The 27504-nt window shown below is 39.0% G+C and overlaps 1 protein-coding gene across 1 annotated transcript; it reads left to right on the top strand.

Moving 5' to 3' along the window:
- Nucleotides 1–608: 608 nt before the first annotated feature.
- Nucleotides 609–17244, top strand: LOC135537034 (solute carrier family 12 member 1-like). Its single transcript, XM_064963248.1, has 7 exons — nucleotides 609–766; nucleotides 1099–1227; nucleotides 12885–12996; nucleotides 13267–13353; nucleotides 13893–14028; nucleotides 14505–14572; nucleotides 14936–17244. Exons 1-7 carry the CDS (start codon nucleotides 646–648, stop codon nucleotides 15069–15071), a joined length of 789 nt encoding a protein of 262 aa, XP_064819320.1. The 5' UTR covers nucleotides 609–645; the 3' UTR covers nucleotides 15072–17244.
- The last annotated feature ends 10260 nt before the right edge of the window (nucleotides 17245–27504 follow it).

Genomic DNA, 27504 nt, shown 5'->3' with positions numbered 1-27504 from the left:
TTCACAGGGACAACCCAGGAGAGGTTTGAGACACAGTGGTCTAATGTGATGGGTCGTATTCACTAGGGACAACCCAGGAGAGGTTTGAGACACAGTGATCTAATGTGATGGGTGCATTATTCACTAGGGACAACCCAGGAGAGGTTTGAGACACAGTGGTCTAATGTGATGGGTCGTATTCACTAGGGACAACCCAGGAAGGTTTGAGACACAGTGGTCTAAACGTATTCCAGGGAGGAGGTTTGAGACACAAACCCAGGAGAGGTTTGAGACACAGTGGTCTAATGTGATGGGTCGTATTCACTAGGGACAACCCAGGAGAGGTTTGAGACACAGTGGTCTAATGTGATGGGTCGTATTCACTAGGGACAACCCAGGAGAGGTTTGAGACACAGTGATCTAATGTGATGGGTCGTATTCACTATGGACAACCCAGGAGAGGTTTGAGACACAGTGGTCTAATGTGATGGGTCGTATTCACTAGGGACAACCCAGGGGAAAATGGACTTAAACAGGGAGGGACAAGCTAAACTTCATTTTGGTTTTCCATCGCAAAACGTTTTGCTATGGCAACGATGTACACTAATGATGTAATGATCAGTAGAACCCTTTTGCAACGTGTCTCTCTACCGCCCCCCAGAGGAGATGGAGAGAGAAGCCCAGGAGCAGAAGGATCTGGAGAAAGAAGAGCTGGCTGAGGAGAATAAGGGGAAATCCATCTTCAGGAAGTCACGGAACTTATCTACACAAGGCCTCACTTCCAGAGGTACCAGATCGATCACACACACACGCACCCGCACGCACGCACGCACACACACACACACACACACACACACACACACACACACACACACACACACACACACACACACACCCTTGGGGAAAAAGAGAGGCGGAAAGATAAGAGACATACTGAGAGAGAGAGAAACAGAGAGAGAGAAACAGAGAGAGAGAAACAGAGAAAGAAACAGAGAGAGAGAGAGAGAAACAGAGAGAGATGGAATGATCATAGGACCTGAGCATACTTGGTTGTAAATGACTATTACTGTATTATTAAACACATTGCTAATGTGTTCTATTTTCTTTTCTCTCCCCCAGCATCAGTAACGACCCCCCAGTCTCCCCAGGTAGTGGTGGTGAATGAAAGGCTGGTGTCCACCAGCACTCAGTTCCAGAGGAAACAGGGCAAAGGAACCATCGATGTCTGGTGGATGTTTGATGACGGAGGTAGGAGACCTCTCTTTACACATCACACCATGGTGACACATTATAGACCCCAGCATGTCTATATCACTCTTCATTATAGACCCCAGCATGTCTATATCACTCTTCATTATAGACCCCAGCATGTCTATATCACTCTTCATTATAGACCCCAGCATGTCTATATCACTCTTCATTATAGACCACAGTATGTCTATGTCACTCTTCATTATAGACTTCAGCATGTCTATATCACTCTCTTCATTATAGACCCTGGCATGTCTATATCACTCTTCATTATAGACCACAGCATGTCTATGTCACTCTTCATTATAGACCCCAGCATGTCTATATCACTCTTCATTATAGACCACAGCATGTCTATGTCACTCTTCATTATAGACTTCAGCATGTCTATATCACTCTTTATTATAGACCACAGCATGTCTATGTCACTCTTCATTATAGACTTCAGCATGTCTATATCACTCTCTTCATTATAGACCCCGGCATGTCTATATCACTCTTCATTATAGACCCCAGCATGTCTATATCACTCTTCATTATAGACCACAGCATGTCTATATCACTCTTCATTATAGACCACAGCATGTCTATATCACTCTTCATTGTAGACCACAGCATGTCTATATCACTCTTCATTATAGACCACAGCATGTCTATATCACTCTTCATTATAGACCCCAGCATGTCTATATCACTCTTCATTATAGACCACAGCATGTCTATATCACTCTTCATTATAGACCACAGCATGTCTATATCACTTTTCATTATATACCACAGCATGTCTATATCACTCTTCATTATAGAGCACAGCATGTCTATATCACTCTCTTCATTATAGACCCCAGCATGTCTATATCACTCTTTATTATAGACCACAGCATGTCTATGTCACTCTTCATTATATACTTCAGCATGTCTATATCACTCTCTTCATTATAGACCACAGCATGTCTATATCACTCTTCGTTATAGACCACAGCATGTCTATATCACTCTTCATTATAGACCACAGCATGTCTATATCACTCTTCATTAAAGACCACAACATGTCTATATCACTCTTCATTATAGACTACAGCATGTCTACATCACTCTCTTCATTACAGACCACAGCATGTCTATATCACTCTCTTCATTATAGACCACAGCATGGCTATATCACTCTCTTCACTATAGACCACAGCATGTCTATATCACTCTCTTCATTATAGAGCACAGCATGTCTATATCATTCTTTTCATTATAGACCACAGCATGTCTATATCACTCTCTTCATTATAGACCACAGCATGTCTATATCACTCTTCATTGTAGACCACAGCATGTCTATATCACTCTTCATTATAGACCACAGCATGTCTATATCACTCTTCATTATAGACCCCAGCATGTCGATATCACTCTTCATTATAGACCCCAGCATGTCTATATCACTCTCTTCATTATAGACCCCGGCATGTCGATATCACTCTTCATTATAGACCCCAGCATGTCTATATCACTCTTCATTATAGACCCCAGCATGTCTATATCACTCTTCATTATAGACCACAGCATGTCTATATCACTCTTCATTATAGACCCCAGCATGTCTATATCACTCTTCATTATAGACCCCAGCATGTCTATATCACTCTTCATTATAGACCACAGCATGTCTATATCACTCTTCATTATAGACCACAGCATGTCTATATCACTCTTCATTATAGACCACAGCATGTCTATATCACTCTTCATTATAGACCCCAGCATGTCGATATCACTCTTCATTATAGACCCCAGCATGTCTATATCACTCTCTTCATTATAGACCACAGCATGTCTATATCACTCTTCATTATAGACCCCAGCATGTCTATATCACTCTTCATTATAGACCACAGCATGTCTATATCACTCTTCATTATAGACCACAGCATGTCTATATCACTTTTCATTATATACCACAGCATGTCTATATCACTCTTCATTATAGAGCACAGCATGTCTATATCACTCTCTTCATTATAGACCCCAGCATGTCTATATCACTCTTTATTATAGACCACAGCATGTCTATGTCACTCTTCATTATATACTTCAGCATGTCTATATCACTCTCTTCATTATAGACCACAGCATGTCTATATCACTCTTCATTATAGACCACAGCATGTCTATATCACTCTTCATTATAGACCACAGCATGTCTATATCACTCTTCATTAAAGACCACAACATGTCTATATCACTCTTCATTATAGACTACAGCATGTCTACATCACTCTCTTCATTACAGACCACAGCATGTCTATATCACTCTCTTCATTATAGACCACAGCATGGCTATATCACTCTCTTCACTATAGACCACAGCATGTCTATATCACTCTCTTCATTATAGAGCACAGCATGTCTATATCATTCTTTTCATTATAGACCACAGCATGTCTATATCACTCTCTTCATTATAGACCACAGCATGTCTATATCACTCTTCATTGTAGACCACAGCATGTCTATATCACTCTTCATTATAGACCACAGCATGTCTATATCACTCTTCATTATAGACCCCAGCATGTCGATATCACTCTTCATTATAGACCCCAGCATGTCTATATCACTCTCTTCATTATAGACCCCGGCATGTCGATATCACTCTTCATTATAGACCCCAGCATGTCTATATCACTCTTCATTATAGACCCCAGCATGTCTATATCACTCTTCATTATAGACCACAGCATGTCTATATCACTCTTCATTATAGACCCCAGCATGTCTATATCACTCTTCATTATAGACCCCAGCATGTCTATATCACTCTTCATTATAGACCACAGCATGTCTATATCACTCTTCATTATAGACCACAGCATGTCTATATCACTCTTCATTATAGACCACAGCATGTCTATATCACTCTTCATTATAGACACCAGCATGTCTATATCACTCTTCATTATAGACCCCAGCATGTCTATATCACTCTCTTCATTATAGACCACAGCATGTCTATATCACTCTTCATTATAGACCACAGCATGTCTATATCACTCTCTTCATTATAGACTACAGCATGTCTATATCACTCTCTTCATTATAGACCACAGCATGTCTATATCACTCTCTTCACTATAGACCTCAGCATGTCTATATCACTCTCTTCATTATAGAGCACAGCATGTCTATATCACTCTCTTCATTATAGACCACATCATGTCTATATCACTCTCTTCATTATAGACCCCTGCATGTCTATATCACTTTTCATTGTAGACTACAGCACGTCTATATCACTCTCTTCATTATAGACCACAGCATGTCTATATCACTCTTCATTGTAGACCACAGCATGTCTATATCACTCTTCATTATAGAGCACAGCATGTCTATATCACTCTCTTCATTATAGACCCCAGCATGTCTATATCACTCTTTATTATAGACCACAGCATGTCTATGTCACTCTTCATTATATACTTCAGCATGTCTATATCACTCTCTTCATTATAGACCACAGCATGTCTATATCACTCTTCATTATAGACCACAGCATGTCTATATCACTCTTCATTATAGACCACAGCATGTCTATATCACTCTTCATTATAGACTACAGCATGTCTACGTCACTCTCTTCATTACAGACCACAGCATGTCTATATCACTCTCTTCATTATAGACCACAGCATGGCTATATCACTCTCTTCACTATAGACCACAGCATGTCTATATCACTCTCTTCATTATAGAGCACAGCATGTCTATATCATTCTTTTCATTATAGACCACAGCATGTCTATATCACTCTCTTCATTATAGACCACAGCATGTCTATATCACTCTTCATTGTAGACCACAGCATGTCTATATCACTCTTCATTATAGACCACAGCATGTCTATATCACTCTTCATTATAGACCACAGCATGTCTATATCACTCTTCATTATAGACCACAGCATGTCTATATCACTCTTCATTATAGACTTCAGCATGTCTATATCACTCTCTTCATTATAGACCACAGCATGTCTATATCACTCTTCATTGTAGACCACAGCATGTCTATATCACTCTTCATTATAGACCACAGCATGTCTATATCACTCTTCATTATAGACCCCAGCATGTCTATATCACTCTTCATTATAGACCACAGCATGTCTATATCACTCTTCATTATAGACCACAGCATGTCTATATCACTTTTCATTATATACCACAGCATGTCTATATCACTCTTCATTATAGAGCACAGCATGTCTATATCACTCTCTTCATTATAGACCCCAGCATGTCTATATCACTCTTTATTATAGACCACAGCATGTCTATGTCACTCTTCATTATATACTTCAGCATGTCTATATCACTCTCTTCATTATAGACCACAGCATGTCTATATCACTCTTCATTATAGACCACAGCATGTCTATATCACTCTTCATTATAGACCACAGCATGTCTATATCACTCTTCATTATAGACCACAGCATGTCTATATCACTCTTCATTATAGACTACAGCATGTCTACGTCACTCTCTTCATTACAGACCACAGCATGTCTATATCACTCTCTTCATTATAGACCACAGCATGGCTATATCACTCTCTTCACTATAGACCACAGCATGTCTATATCACTCTCTTCATTATAGAGCACAGCATGTCTATATCATTCTTTTCATTATAGACCACAGCATGTCTATATCACTCTCTTCATTATAGACCACAGCATGTCTATATCACTCTTCATTGTAGACCACAGCATGTCTATATCACTCTTCATTATAGACCACAGCATGTCTATATCACTCTTCATTATAGACCACAGCATGTCTATATCACTCTTCATTATAGACCACAGCATGTCTATATCACTCTTCATTATAGACTTCAGCATGTCTATATCACTCTCTTCATTATAGACCACAGCATGTCTATATCACTCTTCATTATAGACCACAGCATGTCTATATCACTCTTCATTATAGAGCACAGCATGTCTATATCACTCTCTTCATTATAGACCCCAGCATGTCTATATCACTCTTTATTATAGACCACAGCATGTCTATGTCACCCTTCATTATAGACTTCAGCATGTCTATATCACTCTCTTCATTATAGACCACAGCATGTCTATATCACTCTCTTCATTATAGACCACAGCATGTCTATATCACTCTCTTCATTATAGACCCCTGCATGTCTATATCACTTTTCATTGTAGACTACAGCACGTCTATATCACTCTCTTCATTATAGACCACAGCATGTCTATATCACTCTTTATTGTAGACCACAGCATGTCTATATCACTCTTCATTATAGACCACAGCATGTCTATATCACTCTTCATTATAGACCCCAGCATGTCTATATCACTCTTCATTATAGACCACAGCATGTCTATATCACTCTTCATTATAGACCACAGCATGTCTATATCACTCTTTATTATAGACCCCAGCATGTCTATATCACTCTTCATTATAGACCACAGCATGTCTATATCACTCTTCATTATAGACCACAGCATGTCTATATCACTCTTCATTATATGCCACAGCATGTCTATATCACTCTTCATTATAGAGCACAGCATGTCTATATCACTCTCATCATTATAGACCCCAGCATGTCTATATCACTCTTTATTATAGACCACAGCATGTCTATGTCACTCTTCATTATAGACTTCAGCATGTCTATATCACTCTCTTCATTATAGACTACAGCACGTCTATATCACTCTCTTCATTATAGACCACGACATGTCTATATCACTCTTCATTATAGACCACAGCATGTCTATATCACTCTTCATTATAGACCACAGCATGTCTATGTCACTCTTCATTATAGAGCACAGCATGTCTATATCACTCTCTTCATTATAGACCCCAGCATGTCTATATCACTCTTTATTATAGACCACAGCATGTCTATGTCACTCTTCATTATAGACTTCAGCATATCTATATCACTCTCTTCATTATAGACTACAGCACGTCTATATCACTCTCTTCATTATAGACCACGACATGTCTATATCACTCTTCATTATAGACCACAGCATGTCTATATCACTCTTCATTATAGACCACAGCATGTCTATGTCACTCTTCATTATAGAGCACAGCATGTCTATATCACTCTTTATTATAGACCACAGCATGTCTATGTCACTCTTCATTATAGACTTCAGCATGTCTATATCACTCTCTTCATTATAGACCCCGGCATGTCTATATCACTCTTCATTATAGACCCCAGCATGTCTATATCACTCTTCATTATAGACCACAGCATGTCTATATCACTCTTCATTATAGACCACAGCATGTCTATATCACTCTTCATTGTAGACCACAGCATGTCTATATCACTCTTCATTATAGACCACAGCATGTCTATATCACTCTTCATTATAGACCCCAGCATGTCTATATCACTCTTCATTATAGACCACAGCATGTCTATATCACTCTTCATTATAGACCACAGCATGTCTATATCACTTTTCATTATATACCACAGCATGTCTATATCACTCTTCATTATAGAGCACAGCATGTCTATATCACTCTCTTCATTATAGACCCCAGCATGTCTATATCACTCTTTATTATAGACCACAGCATGTCTATGTCACTCTTCATTATATACTTCAGCATGTCTATATCACTCTCTTCATTATAGACCACAGCATGTCTATATCACTCTTCATTATAGACCACAGCATGTCTATATCACTCTTCATTATAGACCACAGCATGTCTATATCACTCTTCATTAAAGACCACAACATGTCTATATCACTCTTCATTATAGACTACAGCATGTCTACATCACTCTCTTCATTACAGACCACAGCATGTCTATATCACTCTCTTCATTATAGACCACAGCATGGCTATATCACTCTCTTCACTATAGACCACAGCATGTCTATATCACTCTCTTCATTATAGAGCACAGCATGTCTATATCATTCTTTTCATTATAGACCACAGCATGTCTATATCACTCTCTTCATTATAGACCACAGCATGTCTATATCACTCTTCATTGTAGACCACAGCATGTCTATATCACTCTTCATTATAGACCACAGCATGTCTATATCACTCTTCATTATAGACCCCAGCATGTCGATATCACTCTTCATTATAGACCCCAGCATGTCTATATCACTCTCTTCATTATAGACCCCGGCATGTCGATATCACTCTTCATTATAGACCCCAGCATGTCTATATCACTCTTCATTATAGACCCCAGCATGTCTATATCACTCTTCATTATAGACCACAGCATGTCTATATCACTCTTCATTATAGACCCCAGCATGTCTATATCACTCTTCATTATAGACCCCAGCATGTCTATATCACTCTTCATTATAGACCACAGCATGTCTATATCACTCTTCATTATAGACCACAGCATGTCTATATCACTCTTCATTATAGACCACAGCATGTCTATATCACTCTTCATTATAGACCCCAGCATGTCGATATCACTCTTCATTATAGACCCCAGCATGTCTATATCACTCTCTTCATTATAGACCACAGCATGTCTATATCACTCTCTTCATTATAGAACACAGCATGTCTATATCACTCTTCATTATAGACTACAGCATGTCTATGTCACTCTCTTCATTACAGACCACAGCATGTCTATGTCACTCTCTTCATTACAGACCACAGCATGTCTACATCACTCTCTTCATTACAGACCACAGCATGTCTATATCACTCTCTTCACTATAGACCTCAGCATGTCTATATCACTCTCTTCATTATAGAGCACAGCATGTCTATATCACTCTCTTCATTATAGACCACATCATGTCTATATCACTCTCTTCATTATAGACCCCTGCCTGTCTATATCACTTTTCATTGTAGACTACAGCACGTCTATATCACTCTCTTCATTATAGACCACAGCATGTCTATATCACTCTTCATTGTAGACCACAGCATGTCTATATCACTCTTCATTATAGAGCACAGCATGTCTATATCACTCTCTTCATTATAGACCCCAGCATGTCTATATCACTCTTTATTATAGACCACAGCATGTCTATGTCACTCTTCATTATATACTTCAGCATGTCTATATCACTCTCTTCATTATAGACCACAGCATGTCTATATCACTCTTCATTATAGACCACAGCATGTCTATATCACTCTTCATTATAGACCACAGCATGTCTATATCACTCTTCATTATAGACTACAGCATGTCTACGTCACTCTCTTCATTACAGACCACAGCATGTCTATATCACTCTCTTCATTATAGACCACAGCATGGCTATATCACTCTCTTCACTATAGACCACAGCATGTCTATATCACTCTCTTCATTATAGAGCACAGCATGTCTATATCATTCTTTTCATTATAGACCACAGCATGTCTATATCACTCTCTTCATTATAGACCACAGCATGTCTATATCACTCTTCATTGTAGACCACAGCATGTCTATATCACTCTTCATTATAGACCACAGCATGTCTATATCACTCTTCATTATAGACCACAGCATGTCTATATCACTCTTCATTATAGACCACAGCATGTCTATATCACTCTTCATTATAGACTTCAGCATGTCTATATCACTCTCTTCATTATAGACCACAGCATGTCTATATCACTCTTCATTGTAGACCACAGCATGTCTATATCACTCTTCATTATAGACCACAGCATGTCTATATCACTCTTCATTATAGACCCCAGCATGTCTATATCACTCTTCATTATAGACCACAGCATGTCTATATAACTCTTCATTATAGACCACAGCATGTCTATATCACTTTTCATTATATACCACAGCATGTCTATATCACTCTTCATTATAGAGCACAGCATGTCTATATCACTCTCTTCATTATAGACCCCAGCATGTCTATATCACTCTTTATTATAGACCACAGCATGTCTATGTCACTCTTCATTATATACTTCAGCATGTCTATATCACTCTCTTCATTATAGACCACAGCATGTCTATATCACTCTTCATTATAGACCACAGCATGTCTATATCACTCTTCATTATAGACCACAGCATGTCTATATCACTCTTCATTATAGACCACAGCATGTCTATATCACTCTTCATTATAGACTACAGCATGTCTACGTCACTCTCTTCATTACAGACCACAGCATGTCTATATCACTCTCTTCATTATAGACCACAGCATGGCTATATCACTCTCTTCACTATAGACCACAGCATGTCTATATCACTCTCTTCATTATAGAGCACAGCATGTCTATATCATTCTTTTCATTATAGACCACAGCATGTCTATATCACTCTCTTCATTATAGACCACAGCATGTCTATATCACTCTTCATTGTAGACCACAGCATGTCTATATCACTCTTCATTATAGACCACAGCATGTCTATATCACTCTTCATTATAGACCACAGCATGTCTATATCACTCTTCATTATAGACCACAGCATGTCTATATCACTCTTCATTATAGACTTCAGCATGTCTATATCACTCTCTTCATTATAGACCACAGCATGTCTATATCACTCTTCATTATAGACCACAGCATGTCTATATCACTCTTCATTATAGAGCACAGCATGTCTATATCACTCTCTTCATTATAGACCCCAGCATGTCTATATCACTCTTTATTATAGACCACAGCATGTCTATGTCACCCTTCATTATAGACTTCAGCATGTCTATATCACTCTCTTCATTATAGACCACAGCATGTCTATATCACTCTCTTCATTATAGACCACAGCATGTCTATATCACTCTCTTCATTATAGACCCCTGCATGTCTATATCACTTTTCATTGTAGACTACAGCACGTCTATATCACTCTCTTCATTATAGACCACAGCATGTCTATATCACTCTTTATTGTAGACCACAGCATGTCTATATCACTCTTCATTATAGACCACAGCATGTCTATATCACTCTTCATTATAGACCCCAGCATGTCTATATCACTCTTCATTATAGACCACAGCATGTCTATATCACTCTTCATTATAGACCACAGCATGTCTATATCACTCTTTATTATAGACCCCAGCATGTCTATATCACTCTTCATTATAGACCACAGCATGTCTATATCACTCTTCATTATAGACCACAGCATGTCTATATCACTCTTCATTATATGCCACAGCATGTCTATATCACTCTTCATTATAGAGCACAGCATGTCTATATCACTCTCATCATTATAGACCCCAGCATGTCTATATCACTCTTTATTATAGACCACAGCATGTCTATGTCACTCTTCATTATAGACTTCAGCATGTCTATATCACTCTCTTCATTATAGACTACAGCACGTCTATATCACTCTCTTCATTATAGACCACGACATGTCTATATCACTCTTCATTATAGACCACAGCATGTCTATATCACTCTTCATTATAGACCACAGCATGTCTATGTCACTCTTCATTATAGAGCACAGCATGTCTATATCACTCTCTTCATTATAGACCCCAGCATGTCTATATCACTCTTTATTATAGACCACAGCATGTCTATGTCACTCTTCATTATAGACTTCAGCATATCTATATCACTCTCTTCATTATAGACTACAGCACGTCTATATCACTCTCTTCATTATAGACCACGACATGTCTATATCACTCTTCATTATAGACCACAGCATGTCTATATCACTCTTCATTATAGACCACAGCATGTCTATGTCACTCTTCATTATAGAGCACAGCATGTCTATATCACTCTCTTCATTATAGACCCCAGCATGTCTATATCACTCTTTATTATAGACCACAGCATGTCTATGTCACTCTTCATTATAGACTTCAGCATGTCTATATCACTCTCTTCATTATAGACCACAGCATGTCTATATCACTCTTCATTATATACCACAGCATATCTATATCACTCTCTTCATTATAGACTACAGCACGTCTATTTCACTCTCTTCATTATAGACCACGACATGTCTATATCACTCTTCATTATAGACCACAGCATGTCTATATCACTCTTCATTATAGACCACAGCATGTCTATGTCACTCTTCATTATAGACTTCAGCATGTCTATATCACTCTCTTCATTATAGACCACAGCATGTCTATATCACTCTTCATTATAGACCACAGCATGTCTATATCACTCTTCATTATAGACCACAGCATGTCTATATCACTCTTCATTATATACCACAGCATGTCTATATCACCATCTTCATTATTGACCACAGCATGTCTATATCACTCTTCACTTTAGACCACAGCATGTCTATATCACTCTCTTCATTATAGACCACAGCATGTCCATATCACTTTCTTCATTATAGACCACAACATCTTCACATAATAGGCTTATAGATTGAAATAGCTACCTACCTTCCTCCCTCACGCTCTCTCTTTCTCTGCCTGTATCTCTGTCTGTATATCTGTGTATCTCTCTCTCACTTTGTCTGTCTGTCTCTTGCTCTCTCACTGTCTCTCTCTCTCTCTCTCTCTCTCTCTCACACACACACACACTCTGTCTCTCTCTTGCTCATGGTCTCTCTCTCACTCTCTCTCTCTCTCTGTCTGTGTGTCTGTGTGTCAGGTCTAACCCTACTGCTGCCCTACATCCTGACAACCCGTAAGAAGTTCAAGGACTGTAAGATGAGGATCTTCATCGCTGGCCAGCCGGGACGTGTCGAGCAGGACAGACATGAGTACGTATGATCAATTTCAATCATTTATGAATAGAGGAAGATAATACAGTCTAATCATCAACAACCACTAGCCTGGTCCCAGATCTGTTTGTACTTGTCACTAATCAATTTCTGCCATGGTCATGCCACACATTACAATTCCATAAGGAGTTGGCAAGAGAGCAGAAACAGACTGGCTAAACAAGCACATCTTTGGAAATAAGACCTGTTATATCGCAGCTCATAGCAGTGGTGATCAGTGTGTGCCTCTGTGTGTGTCTGTGTTCATAGGATGAAGTCTCTGCTGGAGAAGTTCAGGATCAAATATGCAGACATCCACGTCATCGACGACATCACCCAAAACCCCAACTCTAACAGGTAATATAAACACACACACACACACACACACACACACACACACACACACACACACACACACACACACACACACACACACACACACACACACACACACACACACACACAACCTTGGGGAGATGTGACTGCTAACACACACACACACTGTCGCTCACATGCTGTGGTGGGAGAGATTCCAGACATTCTGTACTGTAGCCGTGAGGTCACTCTCAGCTGACCAACCACACGTCAGGGATGTGATCAGCAGTCAGCCAAAAGCAACACCAGTCAGGAAATGGATAAAGGCTCTATTATAGTGAGATAGTTAATGACTATACAAAACAGATGCAGAACTTTGTCTCATTCAGTATTTACACAAGAAAAGACAACTCAGCTTCAAACTGCTCCATCTCTGGTGTCAGAGTAGTCGATGTCATTCTGTGCCGAGATGAATGACAACATGCACAGGTAAAATATAATATTCCTGATATCTGAAGTCATAGGATCAGTGATTAATACCTGATTAACCCAGCTAACTCCTGTCTGTGTTCGTCCCCCAGCTGGAAGATGTTTGAGGACATGATTGAGCCGTTCCGTCTTCACGAGGGGTCAAAGAGCACCACTCTGGCCGAGGCTCTGAGGAAAGACAACCCCTGGAAGATCTCTGACGCCGAGCTGGACACCTTCGAGGAAAAGGTGGAGTCTAAAGACAGACCAGTGACTGCTCACCATAGAGACTTGTAGAGCCAGAGCACGGCACAGTGCTCACCAGAGACCAATAACTTCTACTGATTAACATCCACATACTGTGCTCATTGCAGTACAACATGAATGAACATGCTCAACCAGTGCTTGAGTTGGGAAGCTCACCGGGGCTGAGTCCCGGCACCTCAAATGTTCTGCTTGAGCTCCTGTTCCTCTTATAGAATATTAGCTCCAAAGTATTGTGGGGCTCCTGCACCTAAATATAAACAGTCCCTGCACCCAAAATGAGTCCCGGAACCTTTTTCAGTCCAAGTCAAGCACTGTGCTCAACTCTATCTTCTTGTAGTGGAATGTAATGTATTAATCTGGACAATAGAATCCAACAGTCCCATGATGCAGTAGCAGCAGAAGTAGACAGCTGTGTTTTCACTGTGGCCCACCACCACTTTGTGTCCTCTCTCCTCCAGACCAACCTCCAGGTCAGGCTGAATGAACTACTGCAGGAGAACTCCCGAGCTGCCAACCTCATCATAGTGTAAGTACAATATACTGGAGAGTTTTTCCTGGTCAGGTCACCATGTGTTCCGGACAAATTCTAGGCCCTAATTATAAGAGACACCAACAAGAGCCATATCATCATCTATCAATCTCTCTGTAAAAAAGACAGATAAATATGATAGTCCAATGCGTCACAAAACTATGAAGCGAACTGAGGTATATAACAATAACAACAACAATACTAATCATTTGGTTGGTGCTTATATCGTCCCGTTTCAACGGTGTATTAGACACAGGTGTGAAATCCCCTGAGACACCCCGGCCATATAGTGGTGACCCTGCTGCTAATAGCCAACTGTTGAGATAACTTCGGTTTAATACTGTACTTCCCTCTTTGCAGGAGTATGCCCATCGCCCGTCTAGGCTCAGTCTCTGACCACCTCTACATGGCCTGGTTGGACATCCTCACCAAGAACCTCCCTCCCACCATGTTGATCAGAGGCAACCACAAGAGCGTCCTTACCTTCTACTCATAGACCGACCCTCTCAGCAGTCACTAGATGGCCACAAGGGACAACCAAGGCACTTTCATCAATATCCAGGAGTTAGTTGCTATCAGTTTAAATGAAAAGGTGATGGTTAGAGATAAGGTTATGGGAAAGGTTAAAGGTTAGAAAGTGAGGTTCTTCCGTCTTGTCTAGCATGACCAAATAGTGACGACACAACACAGACGTATGGACTCAGGGATATATGGGCACACTGCTTGGGATGGGTCAATTACACTGCCTGGGTTGGGTCAATTACACTGCCTGGGATGGGTCAATTACACTGCCTGGGATGGGTCAATTACACTGCCAGTGCCTATGCTGCCCCCCGTTGGAATTGTACATGTGGTGCATGATTAGGGGTCCAAACCCTGAATCGGCCCGGAAAACTCTTATTATTATATATATTAGTCATGTAACAGATGCTCTTATCCAGAGCAACTTACAGTTAGTGTTCTTGTTAAGGATATTATTATTCTGACATATTATTATTATTATTCCAATGTTAAGAGTTCGACCGACAGAGACCAAACTTGGAGGGATGGTGTAAATTGGTGACCCAATACATCTGGTAATCTTTGGTATTTGACACAGAGTGGGACTGGGACGTTAGGTAACAGACTGGTCCCAGGCTAGTTGGAGCCCCCTGCTGGCTATGCATCTCAATACGGTATACTTTTTCCTTAAATATACCCTTGTCCACTACCCACCTCTGTAGCACAGTTGGTAGAGCATGGTGCTTGCAATGCCAGGATAGTGGGTTCGATATCCGGGACCATTCATATGTAAAACATTTTTGGCACGTATGACAGTAAGTTGCTTTAGATATAAGTGTCTGATAAATGGCATAAATGATATTATTCTATATTATGAGATTGGTGTAAGAGCAAAAGATTGAGTCAAGACCAGAACCTGTAGTTCATACATACAGACTCCTCCATAGTTGTCAACCCTGAGGCCAGCATGGGCTAGTGCCTTCGTCTTGTACATGCCAACCCATGGCGGCCCAGGTTGAAATCCCACCACTACTGCTTTCAGATAGACATCCCTAGACACTGAGTTGGCGTTGTGGCTGATTGTGATGACTTAAATAAGGGCAACATATTTGAGAAAGAGTCAAAAGGCTGGGGCCCAGGTCATTGCTGCTTGCAGCTAGCCTATATGTATAATTCTTCTTTTGGGAGAACAACAGATGATATACACTGAGTACACAAAACATTAAGAACACCTGCTCTTTCCATGACATAGACTGACCAGGTGAATCCAGGTGAAAGCTATGATCCCTTATTGATGTCACTTGTTAAATCCACTTCAATCATGTAGATGAAGGGGAGGAGACAGGATAAAGAAGAATTTTTAAGCCTTAAGACAATTGAGACATTGATTGTGCATGTGTGCCATTCAGAGGGTGAATGGCCAAGACAAAATATTTAAGTGCCTTTGAACGGGAAATGGTAGTAGGTGTCAGGCGCACCAGTTTGTGTCAAGAACTGTAACGTTGTTGGGTTTTTCACACTCAACAGTTTCCCATGTGTATCAAGAAAGGTCCACCACCCTAAGGACATCCAGCCAACTTGACACAACTGTGGAAAGCATTGGAGTCAACATGGGCCAGCCTTCCTGTGGAATGCTAATTGAGGCTATTCTGCGGGCAACTCAAGGTGTCCTTAATGTTTTGTACACTGTGTATGTAGGCTAGTATGCACAAATATGATGGTGTTCTAAGAAATGAACATTATAGCAAACTAATGACCTATGCAAAAAGTGATCAATATATAAATAACATTTTTTTAAATTATATTCAAATGCTACTAGCGACATTGATTTAAAAAAAAAGATTACTTTGATATCCATTGAAAAGTACTGTATACTACTTTGTATAGATGTGTATATTCCACACAAGTAGCTACTAGTTGAGTGTCTCGTGAAATAATGAAGGGATCACTTACTACCTTAATGCACACGCACACTGTGATGAAAATCTATCAAACAGAACAGGAAAATGTAAATCAACTTATGTGCTGTATATTTTCAATATAGAAATGCTTGATTTATTTCTGTGTTTTAACCCTTGTCTTTTATAAGACTCAGTCCTTATCATATTTAACTGTCATATTTTAATTAATGTATTATGAAGAAGGAATAAAATGTTGAGTTACTCTTATTTTTCCTCATAATTTGTGTCCATCAAGACGGTCAGACACATTACATTAGAAGTCAATAGGTTGGTTACATTATTCTCAAATGTAGAAATATAGAACATAATGCAGAATAATACAATAGTTGGGTACGCCAACCTTTCTTGTGTTCAGTCCTTGGTTATTGGCAATGATTTATATATCCACTTGATGACAGATAGGGGGCGCTGTATTGAAGCCACTGAACCTCCATCTTGGCACGCCAACACGGTAGTAAAAACTATTTGGGATTTATTAATGTCTACATTTATTTTTGCCACATTTAGAATATTATAGACACCTTAATGCATACTTTTAAATTATATTATGTGAGCCAAACGTAAAAAAATATATACAAATATTTTCCTTATAGTATATGTTTGAGATTACTAACGATAGTGTCCCCATTACAAAAAAAATCATACTTAAATACATGTAATTTTGTCCTTGAAACATTCAATTGAAATAGTGTAGAAATCCATTAATTCCTATGGAGCAGTGTTTCAGTCCTCCAGTACCCCCCAACAGTACATATTTTTGTTATGGCCCCCTGGACAAGTACATCTGATTCTACCACTCAACTAATCATTAAGGCCTTGACACGTTGAATCAGATGCTTTGTCCAGGGCTACAACAGCAATGTGTGCTGTTGGTGGTACACGAGGAGCAGAGTTGAGAAACACTGCTATGGAGGGAGGACTGCGCCTACTGGGTAATGACAATATGGCCGTCCAGTGGCTTCAAAGCCTCTCAATGGCCAATACATAGCATCAGCAATCCAGAGTTTATATATATCATTGGTTATTATCCCCAAGCTACAAGTCTTCCATTACACAACAGAGGAGCATGAGGGAGCTACCTGGCCTGGGACGGACACACATGGGGGGTAAAAGACAATTTATGCTTAATCTGAAAATGTGGTCAGAGGCTCCATATGGAGGGTGTGATGCAATTTCGGAGCCTCCAGAGGCATGCAGAGGCCAAATTGAGCTCTGCACTGCATTGTGCCTCCCAAATGATGTAACAATGCGGAGGGCTCTGTATAGCTCTGCATTGACATGATTGGTTGACGGTAGGTGAGGGCAGGAGGTCCTGTATAAACACACACTCACTTCCTTGACAACTTCCTTCACAACAGCTCTGCGCTGCTCCATGAAGCGCATATGGCAGAGACCATATCACAGTAAATGCTGCAGACCAATGCAGACATCAGATTGACCATGCAGTGCATTTTAGGAGGAGAATGATGCACACTTCACTGCAGCTAGCTACCATTAGTTATTGTTACCAAGGCCACAAACAAACCATGCATGACGTGATGATGTAGCTATCTAGCTATTTGGCAAAATATATGATCTATCGCCTCTTCCTCTCTGGTTATAATGTCTGTTAGTGGGTTACCCTGTGCCTTCAGAAAGTATTCATACTCCTAGACTTATTCCATTTTGTTGTGTTACAGCCTGAATTCAAAATAGATTACATTTTTAAAAATCTCACCCATCTACACACAATACCCCATAATTACAAACTGAAAACATGTTTTTAATTTTTTGGAAAATGTCTTAAATGAAATACACTACCAAAATCATGGGAATTAATATGGAGCTGGTCCCCACTTTGATGCTATAACAGCCTCCACCCTTCACTTTTAATTGTATGTGCAGTTGAAGTCGGAAGTTTACACGTTTACACCTCAGCCAAATACATTTAAACTCCGTTTTTCACAATTCCTGACATTTAATCCTAGTAAAAATTCCCTGTCTTAGGTCAGTTAGGATCAACACTTTATTTAAAGAATGTGAAATGTCAAATTAATGGTAGAGAGAATGATTTCTTTCAGCTTTTATTTCTTTCATCACATTCCCAGTGGATCAGAAGTTTACATACACTCAATTAGTATTTGGTGGCATTGCCTTTAAATTGTTTAACTTGGGTCAAACATTTTGGGTAGCCTTCCACAAGTTTCCCACAATAAGTTGGGTGAATGAATTTTGGCCCATTCCTCCTGACAGAACTGGTGTAACTGAGTCAGATTTGTAGGCCTTCCTGCTCGCACACACTTTTTCAGTTTTGCCCACAAATTTTCTATGGGATTGAGGTCAGGGCTTTGTGATGGTCACTCCAATACCTTGACTTTGTTGTCCTTAAGCCATTTTGCCACAACTTTGGAAGTATGCTTGGGGTCATTGTCCATTTGGAAGACCCATTTGCGACCAAGCTTTAACTTCCTGACTGATGTCTTGAGATATTGCTTCAATATATCCACAGAATTTTCCTCCCTCATGATGCCATCTATTTTGTGAAGTGCAGCAGTCCCTCCTGCAGCAAAGTACCCCCACAACATGATGCTGCCACTCCCATGCTTCACAGTTGGGATGGTGTTATTATGCTTGCAAGCCTCCCCTTTTTTCCTCCAAACAAAACAATGGTCATTATGGCCAAACAGTTCTGTTTTTGTTTCATCAGACCAGAGGACATTTTTCCAAAAAGTATAATCTTTGTCCCCATGTGCAGTTGCAAACCATAGTCTGGCTTTTTATGGCGGTTTTGGAGCAGTAGCTTCTTCCTTGCTGAGTGGCCTTTCAGGTTATGTCGATATAGGACTCGTTTTACTGTGGATAGAGATATTCTTTGTACCCATTTCCTCCAGCATCTTCACAAGGTCCTTTGCTGTTGTTCTGGGATTGATTTGCACTTTTCACGCCGAAGTATGTTCATCTCTAGGAGACAGAACTCCTTCCTGAGCGGTATGACGGCTGCGTGGTCCCATGGTGTTTATACTTGCGTACTATTGTTTGTACAGATGAACGTGGTACCTTCAGGCGTTTGGAAATTGCTCCCAAGGATGATCCAGACCAACCAATTTTGAACCAACCAATTTTCTTTCTGAGGTCTTGGCTTATTTCTTTTGATTTTCCCATGATGTCAAGCAAAGTGGCACTGAGTTTGAAGGTAGGCCTTGAAATACATCCACAGGTACACCTCCAATTGACTCAAATAATGTCAATTGGCCTATCAGAAGCTTCTAAAACCAAGACATAATTTTATGGAATTTTCCAAGCTGTTTAAAGGCACAGTCAACATAGTGTATGTACATTTCTGACCCACTGGAATTGTGACACAGTGAATTATAAGTGAAATAATCTGTCTGTAAACATTTGTTGGAAAAATGACTTCTGTCAACCACAAATTAGATGTTCTAACCGACTTGCCAAAACTAGAGTTTGTTAACAAGAAATTTGTGGAGTAGTTGAAAAACGATTTTTAATGACTCCAACCTAAGTGTATGTAAACTTCCGACTTCAAATGATATAGGGTGAGTATTGGTAAAGTGGGACACTTTCTGTAATTTGCTTTTCTGAACACTTTACAGAATCATCCCAATGTCTTAACCCCCAACATGATACCATTCTAAATAGCCTAAGAACTCCATTAACTTACACAAAATAAATAAATATTAAATACAGGATGGTGACTTTTTCAAACACATTGTCCTGAGACCACACTTTTTCAGTCGATACTGGCAAATTGGGACACTTACTACTTTATTGTAAAGAAGGATAAATTAGAGAGTATATGCATAATTTCAATATTTTTATGATACTTTTGTGGAACATTAAAGTGGCATTATGTAACTTTTTGGGCAACCTGACCAAATTAACATAGATCTTTAACTCACTTTTCTATCCTTCGACTTGAAAGCAAGTCTAAGAAGTGGTAGATCCATTCTTTGTATGCTATTTCTATGCTTCCCATTCTTAAGTTTTGTTTTTGCATCTTTTACTTTTGAGTTTGTACACCAGCTTCAAACTAGACCCTAAAGAACATGTTGTAGAATGAAACCAGAAAGATATCACCCCTCAACAATTTCAATGACTGTTTTACTGTCATTGTGCATTACACCTGTCCAGTGTGCATTTACAGGAGATTAGAACGCTTGTTATGGGCACATATTTACTCGTGTTCATTACACCTGTTTAGCCTATTGGGTAAGGAATTGTGTTTTTGTAGTTAGTTTTTTAATAGTAGTAGCTTTTTAATTATTTCAGAAAACAACTTATTTGGTAGATAACGTCACATTTTGTGATTTTTTTAAAGCATTGATGTATTGAAAAAAGCACATAAAGGCTTCATAATTCATAAAGGTATTTATTTGAATTAACTATCCATCACATTTCATCATCTGAGGTATCAAGCTCTAAGTCCATGTGAAAAAATATATACAACACTATATACAACACTTTCCATCCACCAGATGGGATTGTCTGGTGAAAAGTACCTACTTTTCCAAAACTCCATTTGTTTGATAAATAAATGAAAGCAACAATAGTCACTATGCTTTCCAAACCACAAAGAGCGGATTAAAATGTTTTCTAGAAAGGAATTGATGAACTGTTATGGAGGCAGTGGAGGAAGGACCAGGGTGCAACATTTGAGAGAAATAAGCTTTTTGTGCATATGGAAACTGTCTGGCATCGTTTATTTCAGCTCATGAAACCAATCACTTTACATGATGCATTTATATTTTTCTTCAGTGTATATATGTCCATGTGAAAATGTGCTGCAAACTGATACGTCACTGCTCAAGTTGGTAATCCAATGTTTTGAGAATAGCTGGCTAGCCTCTGTCCAGTCCATAAGATAACATTAGATATTTGCATGTTAAGGCTATGTCATGGCGTGGCCCTTTCTGGGTATAGATCGTGGCATCCCCTCTCCTACACCCAGGTTCTGTTATCTCAGGTCGTAAATTCCTGGAGGAGACTCTCTCCTCCTGGCCATGCAGCATATAGAGAGTTTCACAGTAGAACAAAGGGACTTCTTCTACATCACAGAACTTGAGAACTGAACAATATCCATGTTTTGGAGAATGTGTAAACGGTCGGTGGAGAAGCCAGCTACGACCTGGTCCGTTTTGTTTCATGTTTGTGAACTCATGAATGACAATATAGCCACATTACAATAACTCTGTTTATACAGCTGCCTCCGTTATGAGGTTTGCATCTAATTATTGTATAAAATGAATGAGTAAAGATTAAACTATTTATGAAATTATGTAAGGTGATGTTAAACCTTTTAATGAAAGAGAATTGTATTCCCTTTAAAGTTTAACCAAGTCATTGGCCCGCCCCCAAGAGCACAGACACGATCTGGCATCATGGAACAACCCTTTTCTACTGTTATGAATAAAACAAACACCTGAAGAAATCCTCTTCAGACCATGCATACCTCGGTCAGTTGAGAGGGCAAAGGTTTGAGTAGAGACCACAGAAACCTCAGTCTACGATAAGGTTGTAATGGTTGTTGAATTCCTAACCATACCACGTAGAGCATTGGCTACACGACAGGAAATGGTTAAACTCTGAGACTATCGATCCCGACAGAATAAGAGCAAATCTTAGATACAAATTATTAGTCTGCAGCTAGAAATTATGTCAACCTGAGATGCGAAGACCGACAACTGCCAAAACATCTATTCTATAAGAACATTTCTGAATGGTACTCTGAAGTATCCATTCTAACCGCAAAAGACTTCAGGGAAGCGGAGATGCTCGGATGAACACTCCAACAGAAGGACTGACGATTCCAACAGAGATCACGACAACACACTAGGCGTAAATATATATTGATCCCAATTATTCCCGAATGAGTGAGCGTTCATGTGAAAAGGATTAGCATTTCAATTATCAACTGTGTAGTGTCTATTTTGTCTTTCCTGCCCTTCTCAGTCCACACACACTTCCCTTTGTCCACCAAGCCGTCATATCGGCTTAGCCCACAAGGGAACCTCCCCTATCATTTCCTTGTTTGTTTATGTATTTCTGTGATTATTTAGTTAGTTAGTAAATAAATGATTAAGACAATTGGTGTATGGATGATTCATAGTAAAAGCTGGGTTCGTGCAGATAACCAACAATTTATGATGTTTGGAATGAGACTAACGTGAGGCAAATAATAATTCATTAGAAGACTAATTGATCAGATATAATAATATCTGAAGAGTTAAATTAGGAAAATTATAACTTTGTAATCTGAAGATTTTCCTTGGTGCACCGACTTCCAAGTTAATTACATTTACATGATTAGTTTAATCACATAATAATAATTACAGAGAATTGATTTGCTAAAATAACAGTTAACTTTAATGATGCCAAAGACATGACAGCTACCTCTGAACCCATTTATTTTGTCATTGATAGGCTGGACATTTACCTATTTATTCCCTGACATTGTCCAAGTTCTGATTTGTCATTAATTCACCCTTCCTCCTCCAATGTATCCATATTGCCCACTTCCTCACCAGACAGTAGAAACAAACTATTAAAAAACCGTGCTAATTTCAATCATAAACATTTAAAAAAGGGTAGTAGACATTTACAGTAGACATTACCCAATGTCTAGCTCAAATCTAATGAGACTGTATCAGTATGTAAAAAGTAACAGTAGAAAACACATTATTTTAGCAAAAAGTGAGTTTTGACTGAATATATATTTAAATAAAAGTTTCAAAACAATACATTATACTATGGACCTGCTAAATTACTCACATCCAACATAAACAAAAACTGAAACAGAATAAACTAAAATAATTTTGTATTTATTTCTGATGTAACAATTGTTCATGAAGCAAACATTGTATGTGACTTGGTGAAGGTGTGGTAGAAAGAAGCTTTCTGTTCTCCTCCCCCTCTTTCATCCGCGGTGCTCATTCAACATAGTATTTGGAGATTCCTGTGAACATCAACAGTCATAAACATGTCACTATGAACAGCAACATCTTCTTAACAAGAATTTAGTCAGTTGCCAATTCAACAGAATTCAATCTTGTTCATGTTGATGATCGGTACAACATGAGACAGATAGCAAGCCATGGTATATCAGACTGTATACTACGGGTGAGTCAATATTACTTGTTTACTGTTGTAATTACGTTGGCAACCAGTTATATAGCAATAAGGCACCTTGGGGGTTTGTGGTACATGGCCAATATACCACGACTAAGGGCTGTATCCAGCACTCCGCATTGAGCATAACAGCCCTTATCCGTGGTATATTGTCCATATACCAGGCTAGACAAATACTATTGCTAGCTAGCTAACTAGCCATGCTATTATTCTTTTTATTTTTTTTATATATATATTTTTTTAAATTAATAACAAATCAATACATAAAGCACATGAGGGAACACAAGCGTACATAGATTACAAACAATAGACAATCGAGCTAGGGGGTACAATATCACATTACAATTGCACAAGGACCTTAAGGGACATGCATATACTTACAATTCTAACAGTTTTTTGTTAGTAGAGCATTTAACCGTCTTAAAATACGGTTCAATTTCTTTTTGTAGGGTACGAAAATGTGGTTTTCTGTTTGTAAATTTACATTTGTGTATATGAAATTTGGCCAAAAGAATAATGAAATTAATTACATAAAAATGATTCTGCTTATTTCTATTGTATGTAAAGAATCCAAACAGTACATCTCTCCACAATAGTGTAAAATCTTCATAAATGTATTCAATTATAAACCTACTGATGTCTTGCCACAGTTTTCTTACATGCATACAATGCCAAAAAAGATGCACAACTGTTTCTGGGTGGTCATTACAAAAGGAGCCATTTGAGTTGATGTTTTCCTTAAACTTCTTCATATAGTGGTTGGCAGGATAATATTTATGAATAATTTTAAAGGTAACTTCCTTAATTTTGTTAACAAGTAGGTATGTGTGTGGCAACATCCAAACTTTTTTCCAACAGACATTATCAATAAATCCATTCCAATAAGGCATGACATAAGGTATACAACATCCTGCTGAAACAAGGATCGTATCGCTCTGTTGTTGAATGGACCAAAAGACAAACAAATCTTTCCTACTGATGAGTCAACAGGGTCAACAGAAGGTAGGCTCTGAATGGTCAGGTCTTGACATGTTCCTGAATAACATAGCAACATCTGAGAGAATGGCATCTGTAACACCTAAAGATTTTAGCCATGTAATTTTAATGAAAATACGCTAGCTGGCCAGCGTCAGCTTTGTAGTTGTAATGCTATGTGGAAAAAGTCGTTTTAATTTCTCCCGAAATTTTTCTCCTCAACGCCTTGCATTCTGTAAATTACTAATTGTAACAATTTGATCCATATTTAGAAACATCTCCTCCCTACCTGGGAAAGCGATTCATCGCAACAGGCCGGAAGTCAAACTCAATGTGCTCCAATGTGGTACTTTCAGACACATGAAAGGTACCTGTTACTACACAGACGTTCAGAACGTGTGCAAAGGCACAATTTCTTCTTCTTCTGAGGTTTAACGGCGGTTTGCATCCAATTTGTTGCATTACCGCCACCTACTAGACTGTAGTACAACACCCTTATTCTTTGCTTGAAAAATCCAAATTTAAATAAATCAATACCCTACCATCTAACACTACTCACTAATTTCAAAATGATATAAAATAAAAATGAACACTACCCTACTCCACTAATTAAATGTATTTATTCCTACCTCATGCCATTATCCCGAAAGAATGGGACATCGCTACCTAACACATCTTGTAACTCTTCTGATGTCAAGTGTCACACACCCAAATACCACTCTGCAGCTGCCACCACAAACTCAATTTTACGTGACTTCCGATCCATCCCTGCAGTACAATTGGTAAACATTTTTATAAATGCTAAAAATCCAATCTTACTCTGTACTGGTATGGCTCTACTCTAACCTGGAAACCTCAACCTGCCTCTCTCGCTCGGGACATTTCTGATCCCCAGCTCCATGGGCACCCCTACAATTAACACATTCCCCAATAGTACACATTCCTTTGTCTCATGCCCTTCTGAACATTTCTCACACCTTGGACCCTCCCTCCTACACACTGCTGCCACATGCCCATAAGCTTGACACCCGTAACATCGTAATGTATTCGGCACATACAGGATAACATATCCTAACTTCACTTTGTCGGGCAAAGACTCAACATCAAAACTCAAAAGAACAGACACAATGTATCTTCTGTTTCCCCACTCTTTCCGCATCAAACGACTAACATCAGATACACTAGAAATCTTATCCCTCAGCTGGTCAACTGTTATATTTACTGCTACCCCAGTTATCACTCCTTTCATTGGTGCCCTTTTCTTGAGAACAAAACAAGTCACTTTTCTTACCCCCATTCGTTTTACTCCGAGCGCCTTCTCCCTCTACCCAACAGAAACACACTTATCACTAGACCACTTCTGGTTACCCTCACTGATTCCACATGACCCAACTCTTTTTTTCCCACACACCGTGCAACCACAAATGGATCAGCCAAAGGGCAAGAGTCCACTTTTTCAATAAACTTCACTCCTGGAAGCTGCCGCTGACTGATCCCGCACTGGGTTACAATAAAAATAAAAATAAACCTGAATTAGGGCCAGACTAGTTACCATAATTTTCTCACGTTGCCATTGAGTTTTTTCTATTGTCTCTTTTTGGTCCATTTAGATTGTTAATGTTGATTGTAAACAACATTTTTTTTTTTTTTTTAAATGTAATGGTTAAAAATGTTCATGTTTTACTGTGACTTGTTGTAGGCTTCTAAGTGGACCATAAGGTTAAAAACCAAACCAAATTAAGAAAAATAAAAAACTAAGTAACTCTGCCAGTGTCTCTTTTAGGTCACTTTTGCCGGTCCCAAGCCCGGATAAAGGAGGGTTGGAATTGGGACATTACAAAAAACAAGAATCGACAGAAGAAAGTTATTTTGTAATTCTAAACATATTTAGTTTTTTTAGTCACTTTTTGTCTCTCCCACGCATTATTCCTCTCTCCTACAGCATCCATCACAATTACATGTCCAATTATGCAAATTGGGCGATGACGTGATTTAGCGACTTCCAGCTACTTTCCTTACTGAGGAGTTGGCAACACTGTGTCACAGACTTGTGTTTTTCCTGATTCTGGGAGCATACCTCATTCTCTTCAACTTCTCCAGCTCCATCTGCTTACACTTTCTACTTTAACAAACCATCTCCTTTTTTCCCACCATTTTTATCCGACTCAAGCTTACACCCTTCTTCCCTCCTCCAGTTTCCAAGTATACGTCTCCTTATGATAATAATGCTGCCCCACTGACGCCCATCTCGTTCTTGCTTTCTCTATGGACTCCCTTCCGCCGAGCATTCTCTTGGCCTGGCTTCGTTCGTTCCAAAGCCGTGGCACAATTTCACGCGTCTGAAATTACAATATTCAAACGTTCTAA

The sequence above is a fragment of the Oncorhynchus masou genome, unplaced genomic scaffold, assembly GCF_036934945.1.
Source record: "Oncorhynchus masou masou isolate Uvic2021 unplaced genomic scaffold, UVic_Omas_1.1 unplaced_scaffold_700, whole genome shotgun sequence".
Classification (NCBI taxonomy): Eukaryota; Metazoa; Chordata; class Actinopteri; order Salmoniformes; family Salmonidae; genus Oncorhynchus; species Oncorhynchus masou.
This window is presented reverse-complemented; position numbering and strand designations above follow the sequence as displayed.

Excerpts from the sequence above, each read along its gene's own strand:
- LOC135537034 (XM_064963248.1), top strand. The coding sequence starts at position 646 with ATGGAGAGAGAAGCCCAGGAGCAGAAGGATCTGGAGAAAGAAGAGCTG. Across the intron at positions 12,997-13,266 it reads GTCGAGCAGGACAGACATGA|GATGAAGTCTCTGCTGGAGA; the intron begins GTACGTATGATC and ends CTGTGTTCATAG. Across the intron at positions 14,029-14,504 it reads TGGACACCTTCGAGGAAAAG|ACCAACCTCCAGGTCAGGCT; the intron begins GTGGAGTCTAAA and ends TCTCTCCTCCAG.